Raw genomic sequence first — 19402 nt, forward strand, 5'->3', positions numbered from 1 at the left:
CACCAAGGTGCTATGGCCCAACTTGCACATGGGAAGTGGCAGCCCAGAGGGGCTCAATGACTTGCCCAAGATCACAAAGAGGGTCAGAACTGAGATGAATCTGTCTGCACTGGTGCAAAGCACAGAGACTGCGTTGCATATCAGTTTGAGGAGGTACATCCATTGCATACAGTGGAATAACGGATGGAGATGAAAAGGCAGGATTTAAACAGACGTTGTGCTGGTACCCAGAGACTAGAGTTATCAGGCACACTGTTGTGCTGAGGTCATTTTACAACTTCTAATACCTGAGCAAATTATCACAAGTCATTTGGGTGCATCTGCACTAAGCTTCATTTTGTGATGAAAAGATCACCTGCTCTCTCTCCCCAGCCCAAGCTCATATCTTAATTTATGGATTGTCCTCCCTCTGAGTCATCTTTACTCAAATTATCTCATGCCAATACACACTTGAAGACCTTGCAGATCAGTGGCATTTTGGATTAAGACTATTATGAACCTCTGATGATGCTAATTTATCGCTATTGACATGCATGTTGTTTTTCTGTCTTCCCCACGGCAGATCTGCGCAGGATGACAGCTGGCTTCATGGGCATGGCTGTGGCCATCATCCTCTTTGGATGGATTATCGGGGTGCTGGGGTGCTGTTGGGATCGAGGCCTTATGCAGTATGTGGCAGGGCTTCTCTTCCTCATGGGAGGTAAGAATGTTGGTGTTCGAAAAAATGTGTTTTCCTTGTTATTTTCACGATCACTCTTTCAACGTCTCTCCTTTTCTAAGTCACTGAAAAGATGTTTTCAGAGTTGTTTTAGGTGATCTGGACTTCGTTTTATTTTGAGCTCCTTCTGGCGTACATCAAGGATAACACAACCATAGTTATATATTACTTCTATCACAAAACAATGTCTGTAAGTCACAGGACTGGAAACAGCCTTCTGAGTTGTTTAGTCCAGTGCTCTATTGGTGCAAGTAACACTGTCACCCTTAATAAGCTTAATAAAGTTAGTAATAAAAATCTGAAGATTATGCAGATGTTATTCCCACCACAATTCTATTTCACTTTACTTTGATAACTAGAAACTGTGCTAAAAGTCTTAAACTATATTTATTCCTCATAAATTGTTCTTGAGTCAAATGTAGCCTTTAGTTTATGTGTCTCTTTTCTTTCTCTGATGTACCTAGGAAGAGCAATGGTATCCTCTGTTTTCCTTTTTCTACTCTACATATGCTATTTCTTGTAGACTTTTTTCTGTAAGACCGGTTATCAATCCAGCAGCCCTTTCTGCCACCTGTTCTTGTTTGTACTTGCCTTTCTCAAATATGGATGAGAAGGATCTTTCACAAACAAGGTCTGACCAATGCCTTGTATAAGTGATGTGGCTGTTTCCTTTCTCTGCTGGAAATCTGAAGTATTCTGTGGTTGTATTTGCCTTTTTCATGCTGTGTCACACTGGAGACCCACAGTCATCCTTCAGTTGGATAATACGGGCCTTTCTTCTCCTTTTTAATTTCCTACTGGTGATCTCCCAATTTACAGCAGAGGCTCTGTTTATTATTCCCCAGGTACATGTCCTGGCACTCTGTGCTTTTGAGCTTCTTCCCATTTCTGCTACACCAGCCCTCAAGGTCATCCAGCACTTCCCATGTAATGTTCCAGCCTTTCTTACTACAGATGCCATTCAACCTTCTGTCGTGAGCAGGTTTCACAGCACACAGTTACTTGAAATGAAGGGTGTGAGAGTCAAGTCCCAAACATAGCGCTGGGTGAATGTCTCGAAGTGAACAGCACTACTTCTGTTCTCTCTTCTTTTCTCTGCTGGTGGTTTTTGTTTGGCTGGTTTTTTTTTGCCCCTCAGGCAGATCATCACTTCAATGCATTTGGTTGTCTGTTCCTTTGTACTGCAGTGTGACACAGCTAAGTGTGTGAAATACAGGAAAGCTTCTGTAGTCCCAGAAGAGGAGTTAAGTGCTGGAGTAACAAGTATTTATGTTTCAGTGCTGTTGGTGCTGGTGACACAGACATTAGCTCTCTCCATGCCCACAAACACCTTTGAAGTCTGCTAGTACCTTCCGCAAGCACACACTGTGGATGTCTGTAAATGGTTTGTTGTGAGTGTCAATACTTTATGGGCAATGGGTCTGCCAAATCAACTTGGTGTTTCTTACATAATTAAAAGTTTAGTTTGCACAGGGGGCTATTTTGCCCTAATGTGCTCAGATATCTGGGTGGTTTTTAACTTACTATGGCATGACATTCAAATTAAAACATTATTACTATACTAAATAAATACAGAAAACTTGAATTTATTAGAAACTAGGTAAATCTTGTTTACTAATTATAAATTATCACTATATACGGGAGAGTTTCTAGTGCAGCTGCAGAGATTACTTATTGGCTTTATGTTATTTGTTTATCAGTGATTTGAAAGGTGCTAAAAGTTTTCAGGTGAAACAAGACTCAGTGTAACCATGCATAATGGGATGGCTCACTCATAGCTTACAAAGCCATCGTTTGGTATGCTCCAACACTACACATTTCAGTGGAGACAGATCCAAGGTCATGCACCTGGGAACAAAAACTGTCAGTCATCCTCGCAGAAAGAGAGGCTGCCCCTCAGAAAGCAGCGGCTCTGAAAAGGTCTCAGAGATCACGGTTGCTGGGATCATCCAGCTGCACAGGGGCTCTCAGTGCAATGCAGCTGCTAAATGGGCCAGCTTTGATAGGAATATGCAATAAGAGCATGAGGTGGGATTATCTCTGGGCAAAGCAAGACTATTTCTGGACATCTTAATCTGGTGTCCATACTAAAGAAGGATGTGGAAAGATTGGGAGAGGTTTGCAGAAGAGCTACAGGAATGACTCAAGGTCTGAAAAACAAGAAAAACACAGCATGCCACAAAAAGCCAATTGCTTGAAACACTTTAACAGAAGGTTTATAATTGACTTGAACACAGTGTGGAAGTGCCTAAGCAAGGAGAAGCCATCTTATAGTAGCACACGCTCTTTGACTGCATAGACAAAATAATTACAAGATCCAGCAGTTGGAATCTGGAACTAACTGAAATGAGAAGCACCAGATTATTTTATCTGCCAAACTCTGTCAAGATGTGTGATATTTTTAATAAAGATATGTTGGGAGGAGATCAAACTTATTTCCTGCTCCAGCATAGACACATGGATCAGGGTTACAAAAGCTAACTTTCTTGTTTTGCACAAGTCAGTGGCAACAGCTATACCTTTCCTGATTTCTTTTAACAGCAAATGTGCATCAAGTAACATCTACAAACTGAAGCAGTTGGCTAATAAAATACATAACTAGAGCCATTTAATCTAAAAGTCAGTAGCTATCAACATTTTCAGACTGTGTCGTATGTTACATACTCGTTCCTTCTACAGCCAGTTAATCTTTTAATTTGAACCTTTTTCTTGCGGGACATTGTTTGAATACAAAGCTGTTACTTCTGCCATGATGTAAATGCTGTCAACATATCATCCTACTAGCCCTCAAAACACACAGAGCCAGTGTACCTCTTAGTTTTGCCTAACTTTTTCTCTGGTCCAATAATGGGGAAAATGCTTTGGAAGGCTTATGACATGTGACCTCATTGCAGATGAGACTGTGTTAAATTGGTAGCTCTATAATCAGCCTGAAATCTAACTTTCCCTTCTGCTTGCAACATCATTTGTCTTGGCTATATTTGTAGCATCTACTCTGTTTTAATTTCTAGACAAATAGCTCTTCTCTAATGCTTTAAACATTCCTGGCTTACCATATCTATGGGTTTTGTCCCTTATTGCCTGTAGTTCTTTGAACAGGAAACCTCAATGGAGCACTGAGAAGTGTGCTGTTATAATCTAACAAGACCAGACATGGTTTCCTTGGACCTCTGGTTCTTTATTATATTTACTGAACAGTCTTCTTGCTAGCCCATGTGGCAGTGCCTAATAAGGACTTATTTTTGTGTGCTTGATCTAATTTCTCAAGAAAATTGCTGAAATAAGTCATTTGTGAAATGCAGGCTGTTATCTAGTATTAGCTCATCTGGAATCCAGGACATGTAAACTGTGATTTAGAGTGTGTTTTACACTGTTATTCAGCATGTTTTGTAACAAGTTAAAAATTATTAATAATTCATCTTTTCTGTTTAGACCAAACGTATCTGTATCAACAGCAATCCCAGGTCTCTTATGGCTTCCAAAGTTCTTTTGCATAATTTTCTGTATTTATTGTAGAATTTGTACTTGGATTCCTTATCTGGAACGATAGCATTTGCCTGACCAGAGCAGGTTTTTTTTTCAGTCCCTCATCTTGCACAGAGCCAGATGGATACTGCAAATTATGTTTAGTATTTTTGACCTCATTTTGCATGATGGCACTATTGCATTGCCTTCTGTACTCAGAGTTGCACTATCTGTTGTAGTTTCATTTCAGTATTGTCAGTAGGATTTTATCCTGGAAGGTGCAAGAGTTTCTCTTCTTGAGAGTTTCTGTATTTGGAATTGTGTTCTTAAGTTTCACTAGGACTAGCTCATTTCATGCATCTTATTTGAGACTGTTTAATTCTATTACAGAAGTGGGTCGTACTCAAATTATCCTCTTGCAGCTTCTTGCATTTTATCTATATGCAAATTATTGAAAATCTGTACACCAGTAAAAGCTCCATACTGGAAATGTCACCTAGTAATTTTGTAATTTTATAATATTTTCTGGAACCTTAGAAACATCTGTAACACTGCTTCCAAATGCCAGAGTCCTGTGGCAAACTTGATGCTTTCATGCTCATCAAGCACCAAGTAGTAGTCTAAAAGGAATTCAGTTGAACATCCACCTGAGGAAATGCACGTGGGCCATTTTATATGTTGTGTTTTGACCAAAGAATATTTACTTGCACCAAAACCATACCTTTGCTTTTTGACGTGATGTCCTCGTCAGTTCCCAGGAAGTAGCACTCACATTTTCTGACTTTGAGAAGTTCTTTTGAATATATTCAAATCCTTCACTTGTTTGGTTTAATTATCATGGCAAACGTGTGAGTTCATTTGGTCGGTGTCTTTAGTCCCTCAACAGTAGTTCATATTATTGCCACGTCAAGGTCAAATTTCAGTTTTACATCCAGCTCCAAAGAGCTGGGATGCTATGAACTGGCATACTGGCAACTCTACCAAGGCAAATTCCTGTATCTTCAGGAATCCCTCCTTTCAGTTCTTCATCAAGTTGTTTAAGAATATTTCCTGTATCATGATAAGCAGACAAGCTATATATCCATCTAACTATTGGTTTTTTTCACCTGCTCTCCAGCACATTCATCCATAGGATTTTCTTGTTTCAGCATCTCAGATTCTGCTGGGTTGACTGTCCTTCCACAACCATGCAAACCCAACCTCACCATACCTTCTGTTATTGCACTTGCTTTATAAAATCAGCTTTTAAAGCAATCTCTCATAGCCTGTTGTTTTCTCACTTCATCCCTGATTTAATTTCAGTTAACTGTTTTGAAACCTCACATGGCTTGCTTTATTTTTAGTTTTGAGGGCAGAGCTGACTTGGTACCTAAATGGTCCAAAACCCTTTTCCTCCTCATCAGTGCCTGCTACAGGGAAAGTGGGGTGGTGGGGCCGCCCCATGGTGGCACACTCCAGTGTTTTGGTAGCGGTTGCATCCATCCATGTCTTTACCTGCTGCACCACCCTGCTGAACTGCTGTCCCTTGTCCCACCTGGAAATATAAAATGGCACTTCCAGTATCTTGTTGTGGTACTTGCTTCAATACAAAATTATCCCTGGCCAGATTACATCCTTGGCCAAAGCTACATCACTTGCCTTTGTAAATGTATGAAAAGACCCACAAAGAATGACGTTTTATCATCTTTATCAGAGCTCTATCCTTCAGCTGCACATTCATGTATTTTCCTTTTGTACATCTGTAATTTGTATGGAGAACACATTCCAGTGACATAGTTAGGGGTTTTACTGCTTGCCTAACAAGGCAGCCCTTCAGGGAGAGACTTCTGTGTTGTCTTATTTTGTTCCAGATTTACTGCAAATAAATGCAATAAATCATCGCTGCACTTGTTTACTGTTTTACCTGTTCTCTTCACTCTTATCTAGTCCCTGCCAGTTTTGTCTTGCGACAGGCACTTTAGGATCACTTTAGGGTTTTTTGTCCATTTGCTAACAATTTCCTTAGAGAAGCATATTATTTTACTAGCATTGCAAATATTCATTATTTTTTGCAAAGTCAAGTGTGTTTCTTGCTGTAACCTTGCTTTGAGCCAATTAGAAATTTTACCATTAATAATTCAGTCTCTAATTAGCCTATTTGGAAATTATTCCAGATGCTAAATGCCCTTATTCATGTGATTTAGCTTCACCATGCGGATCTGTAATAAAACGATCTGTAGTCCCACATAGTGGTTTATTTCTTGTCTTTGCCTAGTGACATTTTTGCATTAAATACTGGGCTTGGGGCTGAAATTCAGTCTGAAATTCCCTTTTTTGCCGACATCAAAAGGCCTGAAAGCCTTGCTGTACACATATGGCAGTGCTATGGATTTTTTCCTCTCTGATTTTCTGTCCTAGCATTTCCTTTCAGAAACATTGGGAATTTCTTTCATCCTCTCCTCCTCCCTTCTCTCCAGTGATGATCTGCCAGTCTGGGGGATTCAAGCGCCATTTGCCAGCTCCACTTCTGCTGATGATTTGAGTTTCTTCTGACCTACCTAAGAGGGCTGCCGAGACATTGGTCTTTGCAGCCCATCAACACCCATAGGACTTAGGTCAGGGTTATAAAAGCTTCAAACCTTTTCCCACAGGAGAGGTGAACATCTATTCTTTCCTGTGCTGGCTGCTGCAGCAGAGATAAGCAGGCAGGAAAGATGTGTGAGAGGGAAGAAAAAATAAAGTTATGCAGGTGTGCTGGCACAATTTAAAGCTTTCTTTCAGATATGCAAGAAAGGATGTTTATTAAAGAAATAAAGAACAACTCACTTACAAATGTATGAGTGCATTCTGCTTCTGTATTCTAATCCAGGGAGAAACAATCTTTTATAAGTAATTTCCATCCTACTCCCTTCTCAGAAATATTTTTAAAATATTCCTTCCCTCAGTCCAAGGATGAGTCAACAAACTGCTTTATTAGCCCCGCAGCCAGAGGATGGACTGACCATTTACACCAGGTCACCTTCTCTTGCCCCAGCCATCCCACGCTTCATGGGGGTTTGTCTCAAGGCGCTGGGCGAACAAGGATGCACTCAGGGGTTTGTGGCAACATGTGTGCTAGAGCCCAGCAGCTACCAGAGCACTACTCACTGTGTCCGGGAGCTGATGACTAGGCTGATACTGAGGGATGCAAGCCCCACCAGAAAAAGAGACTTCAAAACAGGGCTTGGGAGCCTGTGCAGCACAGTTGTCGGTACAGATGCACTGCACACTTCTGTATCCTCTTTCACTCCCCGCCTCCACAGAGAGTCCTGTCTTCAAAATCCCCGAGCCTGTGTGCTGTGCTTCCTTCGCCTGCGCTCTGCATATGTTAGTAGATGACAACTGAGACATCTGTGTATTTGCAGCCATGGATCGTTACCAGCTGTTGAGTCATTTGCGTCCCAAATTTAACTCACTGTACTTTGAAAATAGCACATAGCAGTAGAAAATAAAGAGTGTTTATTCTACACAACTGTGGTCCTGCCATCTCAAAATAATCATTCTGCTGCTGAATAATTTAAGAAACAAAAGTGGAGCAATTTAATACAGCAAGTGTAAGGCAAAGCTTTGTGACTGACATCTCCTAGGCAGTTACGAAGTACCTTCATAGCAGCTGCCAAGAGGAGGCGAAGAGAAAGACAAGCAAAAAGAGAAAATAAAAGACATTCTTTGGAGTTCATCTGGAAATATGGTGGGTCTAACAGGGCACCTAGGATTTCTGTTTCTCACTAATGATCAAGGTTTCTACCCATTCTTCAGGATGTTCACTTGTGGTGATATAACCAATCATGACACTGAAGATTGAAGATATTTTCTGTGACATATTTATTTTTTTTTTCTTTTCCACAACATTATTCTTTGAAAATCCAGTTTCATGTGCTTCTTTCCCAAAAGGAATAGCTTAAGAAAGTTTACACAGAATCTTTTTATTCTATATGGAAAGGCAAGTGCAAATGCACACTTGTGTGCATACCGAACTTAAGCAACATCGTGTGATCTTTACAAAAACAGAGGTCTACAATAAGTAGCTGTAATCTGAGCTGTGAAGCTTGGCATAAATATAGTTTTCACAAAGGCATAATACCTTTTGCCAGTTTGAAAAGTATTGCTAATTTTTTAAAAGTTGGATCAGTGGAAACAATGAGATACCAATCATGTTTTAATGCTGCAGCAGATACGATATTAACGATAACAGCAGAGAAACTTTAGAATTCAGCAAAACTCCTTGCGGACCACTATAAGAACTTCTTTATGTGGATTGACCTCCAGATGGAGACAAAGGCTGGTTTGTATCAAGAGATGCCATAAATTGGTTATGACAGTCTTTGAAACAAGCCTCAGCATGACAAGGTCAATCCCCCCTTGGCCATGCTTCCTGCACCACACACGTACGCTCTTGTTCCTACTTATACTTTTGGTTAAATTTTGCATTATGCTCTAAAGTGATTTAAGGCTTCAAATTGGAATGAGCTTGAGTTAATGTACAGCACTAATAGGTTTTAAATGTTTAAACCTCTCTAAGGCTCTTAATTGCTTAAAACCCTCAAACACATTATGAGGGTGTTGGGGAAGGCCGAAAAGGAGCTGATGAAGGTCTTTATGGACCTGCGATGAGACCCAGAGCCCAGAGCAGCCGTGCAGGCTTTGTGCCTCAGTACCCATCAGGCAGTAAAGTAACAAGGCTGACCGCTGCATATTAAGATAATAAGAGTTAGCCTGAGTTTAAAAATACGCTTTTTCCTCACTTTCAGGATATGTCAGTTCATCTTTTCAAACAACTCTCTCCTACACAGCTTGTGGTACTCTTCATAGACGGGTTGCATGTCATGTTCTTTGGTTCCATTTTAGGCTATGCTTCTGGGACCTAAAGAGTGACCCGTCTTTTCTTCTGTATTTCAAAACCTGAACACTGATGGCTACGTGTCCAGATACAGATATATGGATATAGATCCACCAGACATATACATGACCAGTCCACATATGTGGATAGACTGGAGGTGCTTTTTCATCCTGACCAACTAACCGTTAGTAATCACCCTTTAAAAATTATTATCACTTTCTTTTTGAATGTTATCTAATTTCCTATTTTCACTAAAACAAATAAACATTTAGGACATCATCTACATTAACACACATTCCCCTTGCTATCTTTTGGGGTTTTAATATAATGTGAAGGTGGCCTGTTTAGGGTTTCCAAGCTAGGAAACAGTTGCTCAACTGGCTGCACGAGGAGACTCACAACACTTAAGCTTAAAAGGCAGAGCTGGAGTAATGTGTTAAGTCTTTACGTCTAGTACTTCTCTATGCTTACTGGTGCACTGAAAACACATTTTGTATTTATTTATGAATGCTGGCACCCATTTTGGAAATGAAATAGGAGACACTCTGGGTATGTGAAAGATCACCTATTTTCACTGTATGGGCTTCTGTGCATCACTGCATACCTGCCACTGAAACGCTCTTTTATCATTTCATGGTGTAATACTCCTCAAGGGGAATCATAACACCCATCTTTGCATCCCCTACAGCATAAGTTCGAAAGCAGAGTTATGTCCTTCTTCTCACAGAATGCTGTTTTCATTAGATGCTATTTTTTGCAATACCTCAGGAATTTAGCAGATTCTTTAGCTCAGTACAGACAGACCTAGCCTGTCTGTCACACCTCCAGAAGAAAATGGGGGTGGAGTGGGATATAGAAATGTTTTTTTCAAATCAATAGCACAACTGTACAGCAGGGTGTAGTCATTTAGAGGTCTTTTTTTTTTTTTTATTTTCCTGGAAGGAAAGGCACAATGAAATAATTCATTGTCAACTCCATAGCATTTGATCTCCATGGAAACATTATCAGCTGACTTCATAATCAACCTTCAAATGTGTTGGATATTTTTTTTGCTGTGGCTCGTTTCTGATGCTCCTAGATGTGCACTTCCACACTGAGGGAGAAATACCAACACAAGCCATTCTGGCAACCTTGTACTTTATCACAGACGAGCACTGGTGTTTAGGAAAAGGAGAGGAAAGGCTTTGTAATGAGGTGCAGAGATCTCATAATCTGGAGCAAAAGACAGGGCAAGTAGTGTATGTGCACCTATAAACTCATTGCTTTTCAGTCTTAATTCAAATTGTTCTCCCTGAACTTAGTGTATAGTAAATTAAGGAGTCAGCTCACTCTGACTTTTCAGCAAAAAGAACTCTTCATATTCCTGTGTGTGTTCATCTTAAGGCAGCTACTGACGTACAATTTCTCTCTCACCAGCACGGGAGATACTGACAGAAGCATCAGTACCTTCTAGAGTTACAAGAACAGAAAACCTAGCGTAGTCTTTGAACAGCATGGAATCTAGTTTGCTTCTCAGAGATGTCTGTAGGTCTTTGGGTGGCTGACAGAAGGTGAATTAAAGTAGAAGCAAGGTAGGGGAGACAGATCTGACAGAAATACAAAAGACTTTCCCACCCACAGCCCTAGAAAACAAGTTATGTGTATTTTAAAATTTTGTGGTTGTTCCTTATCCCTTAATAATGTCGCTGGGTCTTTGATCTGTTGCTGGCTTCTGAATTCCAATGGCAAGATGCACTAAGGCCAAAGGAAGATAATGACAACAAAACTGACATTTATTATTGGGTTGGTTTTTATTAAAAAAAAAGGTTTGCCGAGTTGTTTGCATGCCTGACATCAGAGAGGAAAGAAGACAGCACACACAACAGAAGGAAGGGTAGTGCTGGCATGATTTGCTAGACAGGAAGAATTCTTTACAGAGAGAAAGGGGAGCAAATTTCTGTGTGTGGCACATCTTGTTGTTAAACGCAAAGACTGAAGCAAGGTTTAGATTCCTCTTCTCGGCTCCTCAGATTGTCAACTTAGAAAAACAACATTCCCTTTGGACAAATCACTGCTACGCTTGCATGGTCTAATCTGCTTGGACAGAATCCAACTGGCCACTGGAAATTCCACAGGAAAAGCAGCTGAATCTGGCAGAAACTAGATGAGTGGGGTCTTTCTTGTTTCTGCCCAGCATGGCTCTTCCAGGGGTTACAGAGACAAGTCATGCCAGTGTACTCGTGTGAACTGCAGAGGCTGCAGAGTTCTTTCCTCTGCAACAGGAAAGATTTCAGCATGTGACCCTTTAAGGAAGTAGCAAAGGGGTCAGGGTGGTTTGTTGCCTGCAAGCATTCACATGTATGATGTAAACGTAATAAGAGTGGCCTGCGTCCAGTGGTCCTTGTTGACAAGAAAATTACATTTTTTTTTATTTCTGGCTATTATATCTCATTAACCATATCGCTTAGAACATACAGAAAGGATTTCTGTAGTTCCATACCAATGGGCCGAGGTGAATTGTATGAGGTTCAACAAGGCAAAATTCTGGGTCCTGCACTTCAGTCACAACAACCCCATGCAACGCTACAGGCTTGGGGAAGAGTGTCTGGAAAGCTGCCCGGCACAAAGGGACCTGAGGTGCTGGTAGGCAGCCGGCTGAACATGAGCCAGCCGTGTGCCTAGGTGGCCAAGGCAGCCAACAGCATCCTGGCTTGTATCAGGAACAGTGTGGCCAACAGGAGTAGGGAAGTGATTGTGCCCCTGTACCCAACACTGGTGAGGCCACACCTCAAATACTGTGTTCAGTTTTGAGCCCCTCAGTACAAGAAGGACGTTGAGTTGCTGGAGTGCATCCAGAGAAGGGCAATGAAGCTGGTGAGGGATCTGGAGCACAAGTCTTATGAGGAGCAGCTGAGGGAACTGGGATTGTTTAGTCCGGAGAAAAGGAGGCTGAGGGGAGACCTCATTGCTCTCTACACCTACCAAAATAGAGGTTGTAGGGATGTGGGTGTTGGTCTGTTCTTCCAAGTAACTAGTGATAGGATGAGAGGAAATGGCCTCAAGTTGCAGCAGGGGAGGTTTAGGTTGGATATTAGGAAAAATTTCTTTACTGAAAGAGTGGTCATGCCCTGGAACAGGCTGCCCAGGGAAGTGGTGGAGTCACCATCCCTGGAGGTGTTCAAAGAACGTGTAGATGTGGCACTTCAGGACATGATTTAGTAGGCACGGTGGTGTTGGGTTGGCGGTTGGACTTGATAATCTTGGAGGTCTTTTCCAACCTTAAAGATTCTATGATTCTATGATTTTTCTCCTCTGTTGTGGCTGCAAGTTCATGAGCCATTATGTTTACTTAATGGCTGTAGTCAAGTCACTTTATTATTGCGAGGTTATTTTGGGTGGGTCATAGGAATCACTATTGCTAAAGTAATCAGAAGGTTATTCAGCTCAGGCTTTGATCAACTTCTTTATTTCTCCCTAGTCCATTTTATCAAAACAATGTGCCTTTAGCTAAGTAGTGTTGCTTTTGCCTTACGTGCCAACTCATAACTTCAGAGGGTGCTTGCTCATAGCTGGTGCTCACTGGCTGTCGTAGTGCACAGCAGGCATATCCGCTTCTGGTGCAGTCCCATGCACTGTGGGATATGGTAGCGGAAATGTCACCATGTGCCAATCTGCAGGGTGCTATAATGTGCAATATAGACTGACTATCAGTTGTATCAGCACAGCAAACTGGAGATCAGCCCTCAGCTGCTGCAATATTGTTCCATATACTATACTGATTTATACGAGTCTAAGAATGGTACCCATTAAGTATTTGCAGTGGTGATGGAGGATACGTAGTCCTCTGATGCCATAACATATTACAGCTCATGCAGTAGCAATTCAACAGACAGGCATCGCTGCTAAGGAAACACACAGCAGGCGTACGGCGCTGGTGGAGTATGGACGCCGCTGGCACATCTTGAGGTAGGAGGCCAAAGGCCAAATGCAAACCACATTCTGGCAGTGACTATAATGCAGTATCATAGCACCGCTATAGACCCCACAGATTATGCTGCTTCTTAGTATAAAATAAAAATGTACTAAGTTCCAACCCAGTTGGGTTTATGGTCTCACAAGGACACCGCACTGAATCTCCATCACCCAGTCAGACATCTCTTTCCATCTCAGCTTTTTTTTCACAAGGGCAATTTTCCAGTAAACCCCTTGCTATTCTGCAACCTATCGGTGATGCTGCAAGCTGCTTCTACTGGAACAGTACATAATTAAGCAATAATTTATATTCTATGCATGTATGCACAGAGCAATAAAGTGTTCTCAAGAGCTGCATGCTGCTGAGGCGTTTAATCCGTGCACAGAAGGAGTTTACTGCAAAGCTGCTACCTCCAAAAGGCTTTTGTCATCACTGTGTTGGGAGGGAATTTGGTTTATTCTTTAATAATTTCATTTGATTGTGATATAATTTAAATAGCTAATTGTATACACTCCATTTTAGGATCAGACCTCATTTTATTTGTTTGTCTGATGTACCTTGAAAACAGTAAAAGCTAGTAGGGCAGAGAGGAAGTAAAGATAGATAATGTTGTTTCACTTGTGAAATTTTTTTCCCCCATAACCCCATAATAAAAAAGTGATAATTAAATAAACAGTACTCCTTCCAAAGACATTAGTGACCACAAATTGCCATCAATTGCACCTACTAGCAATACTTTAAAAGGTGGAGATTTGTGTTTATTTAAGAACTGCTTGGTTTCAGAGGACATCTTAAAATCCATACCTTTGTGTTTCTCTTTCTATCTGTTAGTGTTTGTAAGTAATACTTGGCATTTCTGTCTCTGAAAAAAAAAAAAAAAAAAAAAGAGACAAGGAGAAGAATCAGGGGTTTTTTATTTGTTTACTTGGTACCTCTGACAGCACAGTTAGTTCATGAGTCACCTCCCCCCCATTTCTGTTGGGAGGATGGGGGAAGGGAGAGAATGAGTGTCGTTCCATCAGATGCGGAAGAAATGTTTTCCAAATAATGAGAAAAAATATTTGTAGAGAGGGTCTCAGAGATTGGCTTGGTGCCCGAATCACTTTACTTACTGACTTTTTGGATTTCCCTTGACTTCAGATTGGTGATGTCTTCTTCAAGCTACAGTCGGACACCTCATCCCTAATACTAGGGACAAGGACGTTTAGATGAAGCTTCTGCAAGTGGGGTTTGTTTGCACACCAGCACCACGAAGGCTCACCTTCACCTGCAGTGTATCTAAGAAAGGTAGAAGTTCTTGTCTCACAAAACACCATGGACCCTGTGAAATTCCTCAAGCTCTATCACTTTGGAAGCCAAGCCAGGTCTGTGGGTGAAGGATGTAGGTGCACTAGCATGAGGCAAAATTCAGACATAGTTGGTATGGATAGATTTAGCCAGACTGTGTTTAAATCGGTTTACTCACAACCAATTCTTCTCTCCCCTGGAGGTGAGGTTTGAAAACTGCAAATGGAGGCGTTGTAGCTCCTCGCACAGCTGAGCTGATCTGAAAGAAAAGGGACATTTACCTGAAAAAATTCCTAGCAGCAGAGGCCCATGGCTCTACTTGATATAAGCATGCTTAAAAACAGCAACAGCAAAGCACTCTGACTCATAATCCACACTGAATTAGGCTTTGACCAATAATGATATTACCTTTCCCAACCATCCTTCTCCTGACCATGTCTGCCTCTGCAGCAAGGATGGCAGGACCCCAATCTTCTACACATATATAGCAAATAAATTCATCTCTATCCTAAACAAACTTCCAGTCTACATTCAGTACAATGTTTAATATTCTTCTTCCATAATATATAAGAAGGAAAAGCACAAGATAGCCATAAGGTATTTAATAGTTCAGGTGGTCAAACCACTGTTGATCATCAGTCCATTAGCAGGACAGGCACTGTCAAAACCAGTCCAAGAGGAAGGGCGGCCGTCTGATGAGGAGTCAGGGTGGAGGTTTGACTACGTGTCAAACAGCAGTTTCTGTGGCACAGACACGCCTTTACATGAAATTTCATCTCTCACCAGACTGAAGCACTTTGCAATGACACGTGAATTTCGTTTGTCAAAAACACCGCTGTTGCCTTGTCTCATTCATTAGTGTTTCACTTAGGATGATAGCGTGTAAATCCCAGCACAAAGAACTTGGTGCGTTCTGCTCTCCCCAGCTGCTGAAGGAGATGGTCTTTATCTCCTCCGTCCAGCTCGTGTACCAGCACATCCCCAGTGAGCTCTTATTACCGCCTGTCATTCACATTCTGTGTGCCTGTGCCACAGCGGAAGTGCTGAGCCTTGGGGCAGCAGCCTTCAGGTCGGGCTGTCAGCTTGGGCCAGAGTCACGGGGAGTGTTTTGCACACAGAAAGAAAAGCATTGCTGCGGCTGCCCCGGGGATCTGGGGTGTTAGTGCACATGTAGGGGTGCACCTCACTGACAGCAAGAACCTGCCAGGGAAGTGAATAAGGGTTCAGTTTATTTTCTGGGGAGACAAATAATCTCAGGGTTGGGGATACTCATGACTTGCTGCAATCCTGGTGCCTCTGCAGTGCCGTGTTCATAGTGCAGGCAGTGTCATGGGCAGGAATGACAGCCTCCCTCCTCCTGCCTTCCCAGCTCCATGTCTTACCCAAACTAGCAGAGGTTGCATTTCCAAGGGTAAGCTCAGTCTCTGTATCCTTTCCACTCATGACTCTTTCAACTATGATGGCCAACAATTTTCAAGGATGATCCTTTGTGTTATGATTGCCAATTCCTGAGGAAAAGCTACTGAACAGTCCTAAGGTAGTAACTGTACTCAGTTTTCATCAGTAACCCCCCTGGTGAGAGGCCAGATTAACTACAAGCAGCAACTTCCTTGCTCAGCTGAATACCAACAACACATAGGACTCGTATAATGGCCATAAAGATTCCTCTAGGTGGTATAAAATGGCATTTTTTGTGTCTGTAATGAATAGCACTAGGGAGGCTGATAAACCTGTGCCGTACAAGACATCCTGCAGAAGCACTGGAGGGTGACTGGCTGAGGACCGTGCTATGCAACCTCTAATGTTGTGCACAGCAGTCATTATTTGTTGTCACGGGATTAGCACATTCTCCAGGGACGGGGCAGATCAGCCTTTTTTTTAAAGAAGTTTCATGCTCATGATTTGCTTCATTCTCTGTTGTTACTTGTTCTTCTTTATTGTTCATTCCTTATGGGGCAGAATACCCCCAGCAAGCTGGAGTGCCAATGTATTGGGCACTGTTTGAATACAAACGGTAAGCAACACACATTGCATTGAAGAGCTTGTAATCAAAATAGCCAAGACAAAGCGTGAAAGCAAGGGGGGTATTTGAAATCCAAAGTTATTTCCTTCCGTTTTGTACTTAGCAAATGCAGCTTCAGTCTGACTGCACAGATTTTCCCACCCACTTCTCTTAACAATCTTATATTTCAAGAAAGCTGAAATTATCATGTTCTTGCTAGCAAAGAAAGGCCTTTCATGTCATTTTCTAACCACAGCCATTTCAAATGAGCCACACAGCTTGGCTGAGAGCACAGTGGCTCTGATGAATCCTTCCCAGTCCCACACTGTACTAGTCATGTTGACATGCCACACACGGAACAACCGCATTCTTGCCAGACACCCTCATGTTACTGGATAACTTAAGTGACATGGTAAAACAGGGAAGGGTGTGTGGTTTCTAATCAACCAACCTGATTTTTGAGTAAGGGATTCTGGGAGGGAGATCTCCCAATTTATCTTATGATATCCTATGATTCTATGATCCTGCTCTGTGCTTTGAAGTACTGTAAGACATCTCTGAAGACAGCTCCAGAGCCTGGGGTCTCACAAGGCTTTTGCCAGAGTCCAGAGCACTAACTGTCGACTAATTGGGTGCTGCTCTGAGGCAGGAAGGCAGTCTTCATTTAAATAGCCATAGTACCTACTGCAGCAGCTCACTGGTACCCTATGGCACTATGATAATATAAGTACTTACAAATAACCTGGGTCGTCTGGCAGCTGCATATAGCATTAGAAGAGGCACCCAGAGTCCCCGTATTCCCTGACCTTTGGAACGGAGAGTATCTACTAGTGGCACTCCAAACCACAATGGATAAAAGACAGTCCAAATAGACAAGGCAGTAATCAGAAGAGGGAACAGAGAAAGGGACCTAACAGTGGTCTCACAGCAGGTCTGTGACAGAGATTTGCCTGCAGACTCTAGACCTGTGTGATGTGCCCGCTAAGTAAAGGAGGTGAATACGGTGGGAAGTCCACACATTTTTGGTGGTATGTATGTTCCTACAAATGCCTCCAGTTTCTGAGCCTAATTCCAGGTCACTTCACCACATAATCTTACCTGTGTCTTCAGAGTGGGGAGTGTAAAATCCATTTCTTCAATGCAACTAAAAATAGCAAACCAGCAGAGAAACAACGGGAAAGGTGTTGCAGGACAGAAGCAGGAGCAGCGGCAGGAAGGAGTAAAAGGAGGCAAGGGCACCAGAAGAAAAGACCTTGACACTAAAACCAGGCTGGCTGTGACTGCTCTGGGGGACTGTGCTATTTTAGGGATGGGACCAGGAAGAGTAGGAGATTCCTCGCCAGCAGCTGCTTGTGAAAAGATGCAGGACATGCTGCATAAGTAGCACATGTAGCATGCTACTGATCTGTGCATGTACAGTGGGACAACACATGGGACTGGCCACACATGTTACTATAGCATGTGTCCTGCAATACCCCTTCAGTGCCCAGGGCTCTCCAGGCAATTCAGAGAGGACCGCAGAGGGAGGAATTAGAGACAAAAAATAAACTACCAACTTTATGTTGACTTTAGTTGTTATCTCTTAAGACAGACATGTACTATCTGTGGCTATCCATTATTTGGTGTGTGGGTGGCAACTGTGACATTTCAGGAGCTCAGAGTTTAGCTTTGATGAAGCTGGAGGCCAAAGATCAAAATTAAACTCATCTGGGTGGGCTAAGGTTCAGCCTCATCCAAAATGTTTGACTTTCCATAACACTTACCACCTGACAGAATTATGAAGCCTGTCCTTGCAGTGTTCTCAGGAAGAAATGAAATACTGCTGCAGAGATGGAAAAGAAGAACAGGATATTGTGAAGATTTCCCTAACACTGCAGAGCACATCTAGATTGGGACTGGAGTCATGCAGAGGGTAGAATCTGAATTTTGTGAGGGATTTTATGATTTTGACAGTGATATTTAAAAGTGGGACATATAATGAAAGGTTTTAGATTTTGATATAAGAAAAGTCTGAAAAAAAATCTAGCCAAGTCATTTCAAATGTATGTTTTGACAGAGCCAGAATATGTCAAGTATTTTGCAATATTTTCTTCTATTCAATCCATCACTGAGAAATTGAAATTAAACAAAAAATTCAAGGTTCTCCCCCCCCCAAAAAAAAACCCTGAAACATATTGATTCACTCTGTATTTGTCTAAAGCAAAATTCTGAAAAAATCAGTGGTTTCATGAAGCATTCTGGTTCCCAAGGGAGTGCTCATAATAAAAATAAAACTGTCCCTGTTGAAGTTTCTCCATACAGCTCTGTTCAGCACCAGATCAATATTCAAGGCTCTGCTGGCACTCAGTTCTTTCCCCGTGGAGCCACTAGACTAAGCCACTTTCTATATGAACATCCTCCCTTCAGCACTTCCTTACTTCTTGCACCAGCTCTTCTCTAGGCTGCTTGGAAAGCGATATGTCTGTCACTCCTCTAACTTCTCTTTGTTTTTTTCCTCCCTCCTTCTCCCCTTCCCGCTCTCCTCCAGGAACCTTCTGCATCATTTCACTGTGCACGTGCGTGGCTGGAATCAACTTTGAGCTCTCCCGCTACCCCCGCTACCTGTACGGACTTCCCGACGACATCAGCCATGGCTATGGCTGGTCCATGTTCTGTGCGTGGGGAGGCCTGGGCCTCACTCTTATCTCTGGCTTCTTCTGCACTCTGGCCCCTTCTGTCCAACCTGTCCCCAGGACCAACTGCCCCAAATCTAGACCTGAGAATGGGACAGTGTGCTAAAACAAATAACAAATCCACACACACATACATATATATATATATGTCTATGTATACCTATACATGCATATATATGTATATATTATTATATATATATATAATCTCAAATTAATGCCAGTGCCAAGATAGAGCTGAGTCCAACATGGCACTCACATCTCCACCGGACTCTGTGTTGCTTCGTTCTTTCTCGCAGCGATGGGAAAGCTTTTCTCTCACATGGCTCTTCCATCCAACTCTTAACTTCAGCATCATACCTTAGAGGTCAAATGAACAAACAGTTGTACCTACCTACTGCCATTTGGGAAGGGGAACAGGGGATCCATGTGGGGGATCTGGAAGCAGAAT

General features: G+C 42.1%; 1 protein-coding gene across 1 annotated transcript; it reads left to right on the forward strand.

Annotated features, from left to right (window-relative positions):
* Positions 1-573: 573 nt before the first annotated feature.
* On the forward strand, positions 574-19060 carry LOC104483670 (transmembrane protein 178B). The gene is made up of 2 exons (XM_010125536.2): positions 574-700; positions 18810-19060. Exons 1-2 carry the CDS (start codon positions 574-576, stop codon positions 19058-19060), a joined length of 378 nt encoding a protein of 125 aa, XP_010123838.2.
* The last annotated feature ends 342 nt before the right edge of the window (positions 19061-19402 follow it).

Source organism: Chlamydotis macqueenii, chromosome 1 (assembly GCF_036417535.1).
Source record: "Chlamydotis macqueenii isolate bChlMac1 chromosome 1, bChlMac1.mat, whole genome shotgun sequence".
Lineage (NCBI taxonomy): Eukaryota > Metazoa > Chordata > Aves > Otidiformes > Otididae > Chlamydotis > Chlamydotis macqueenii.

Excerpts from the sequence above, each read along its gene's own strand:
- LOC104483670 (XM_010125536.2), top strand. The coding sequence starts at position 574 with ATGACAGCTGGCTTCATGGGCATGGCTGTGGCCATCATCCTCTTTGGA. Across the intron at positions 701-18,809 it reads GCTTCTCTTCCTCATGGGAG|GAACCTTCTGCATCATTTCA; the intron begins GTAAGAATGTTG and ends GCTCTCCTCCAG.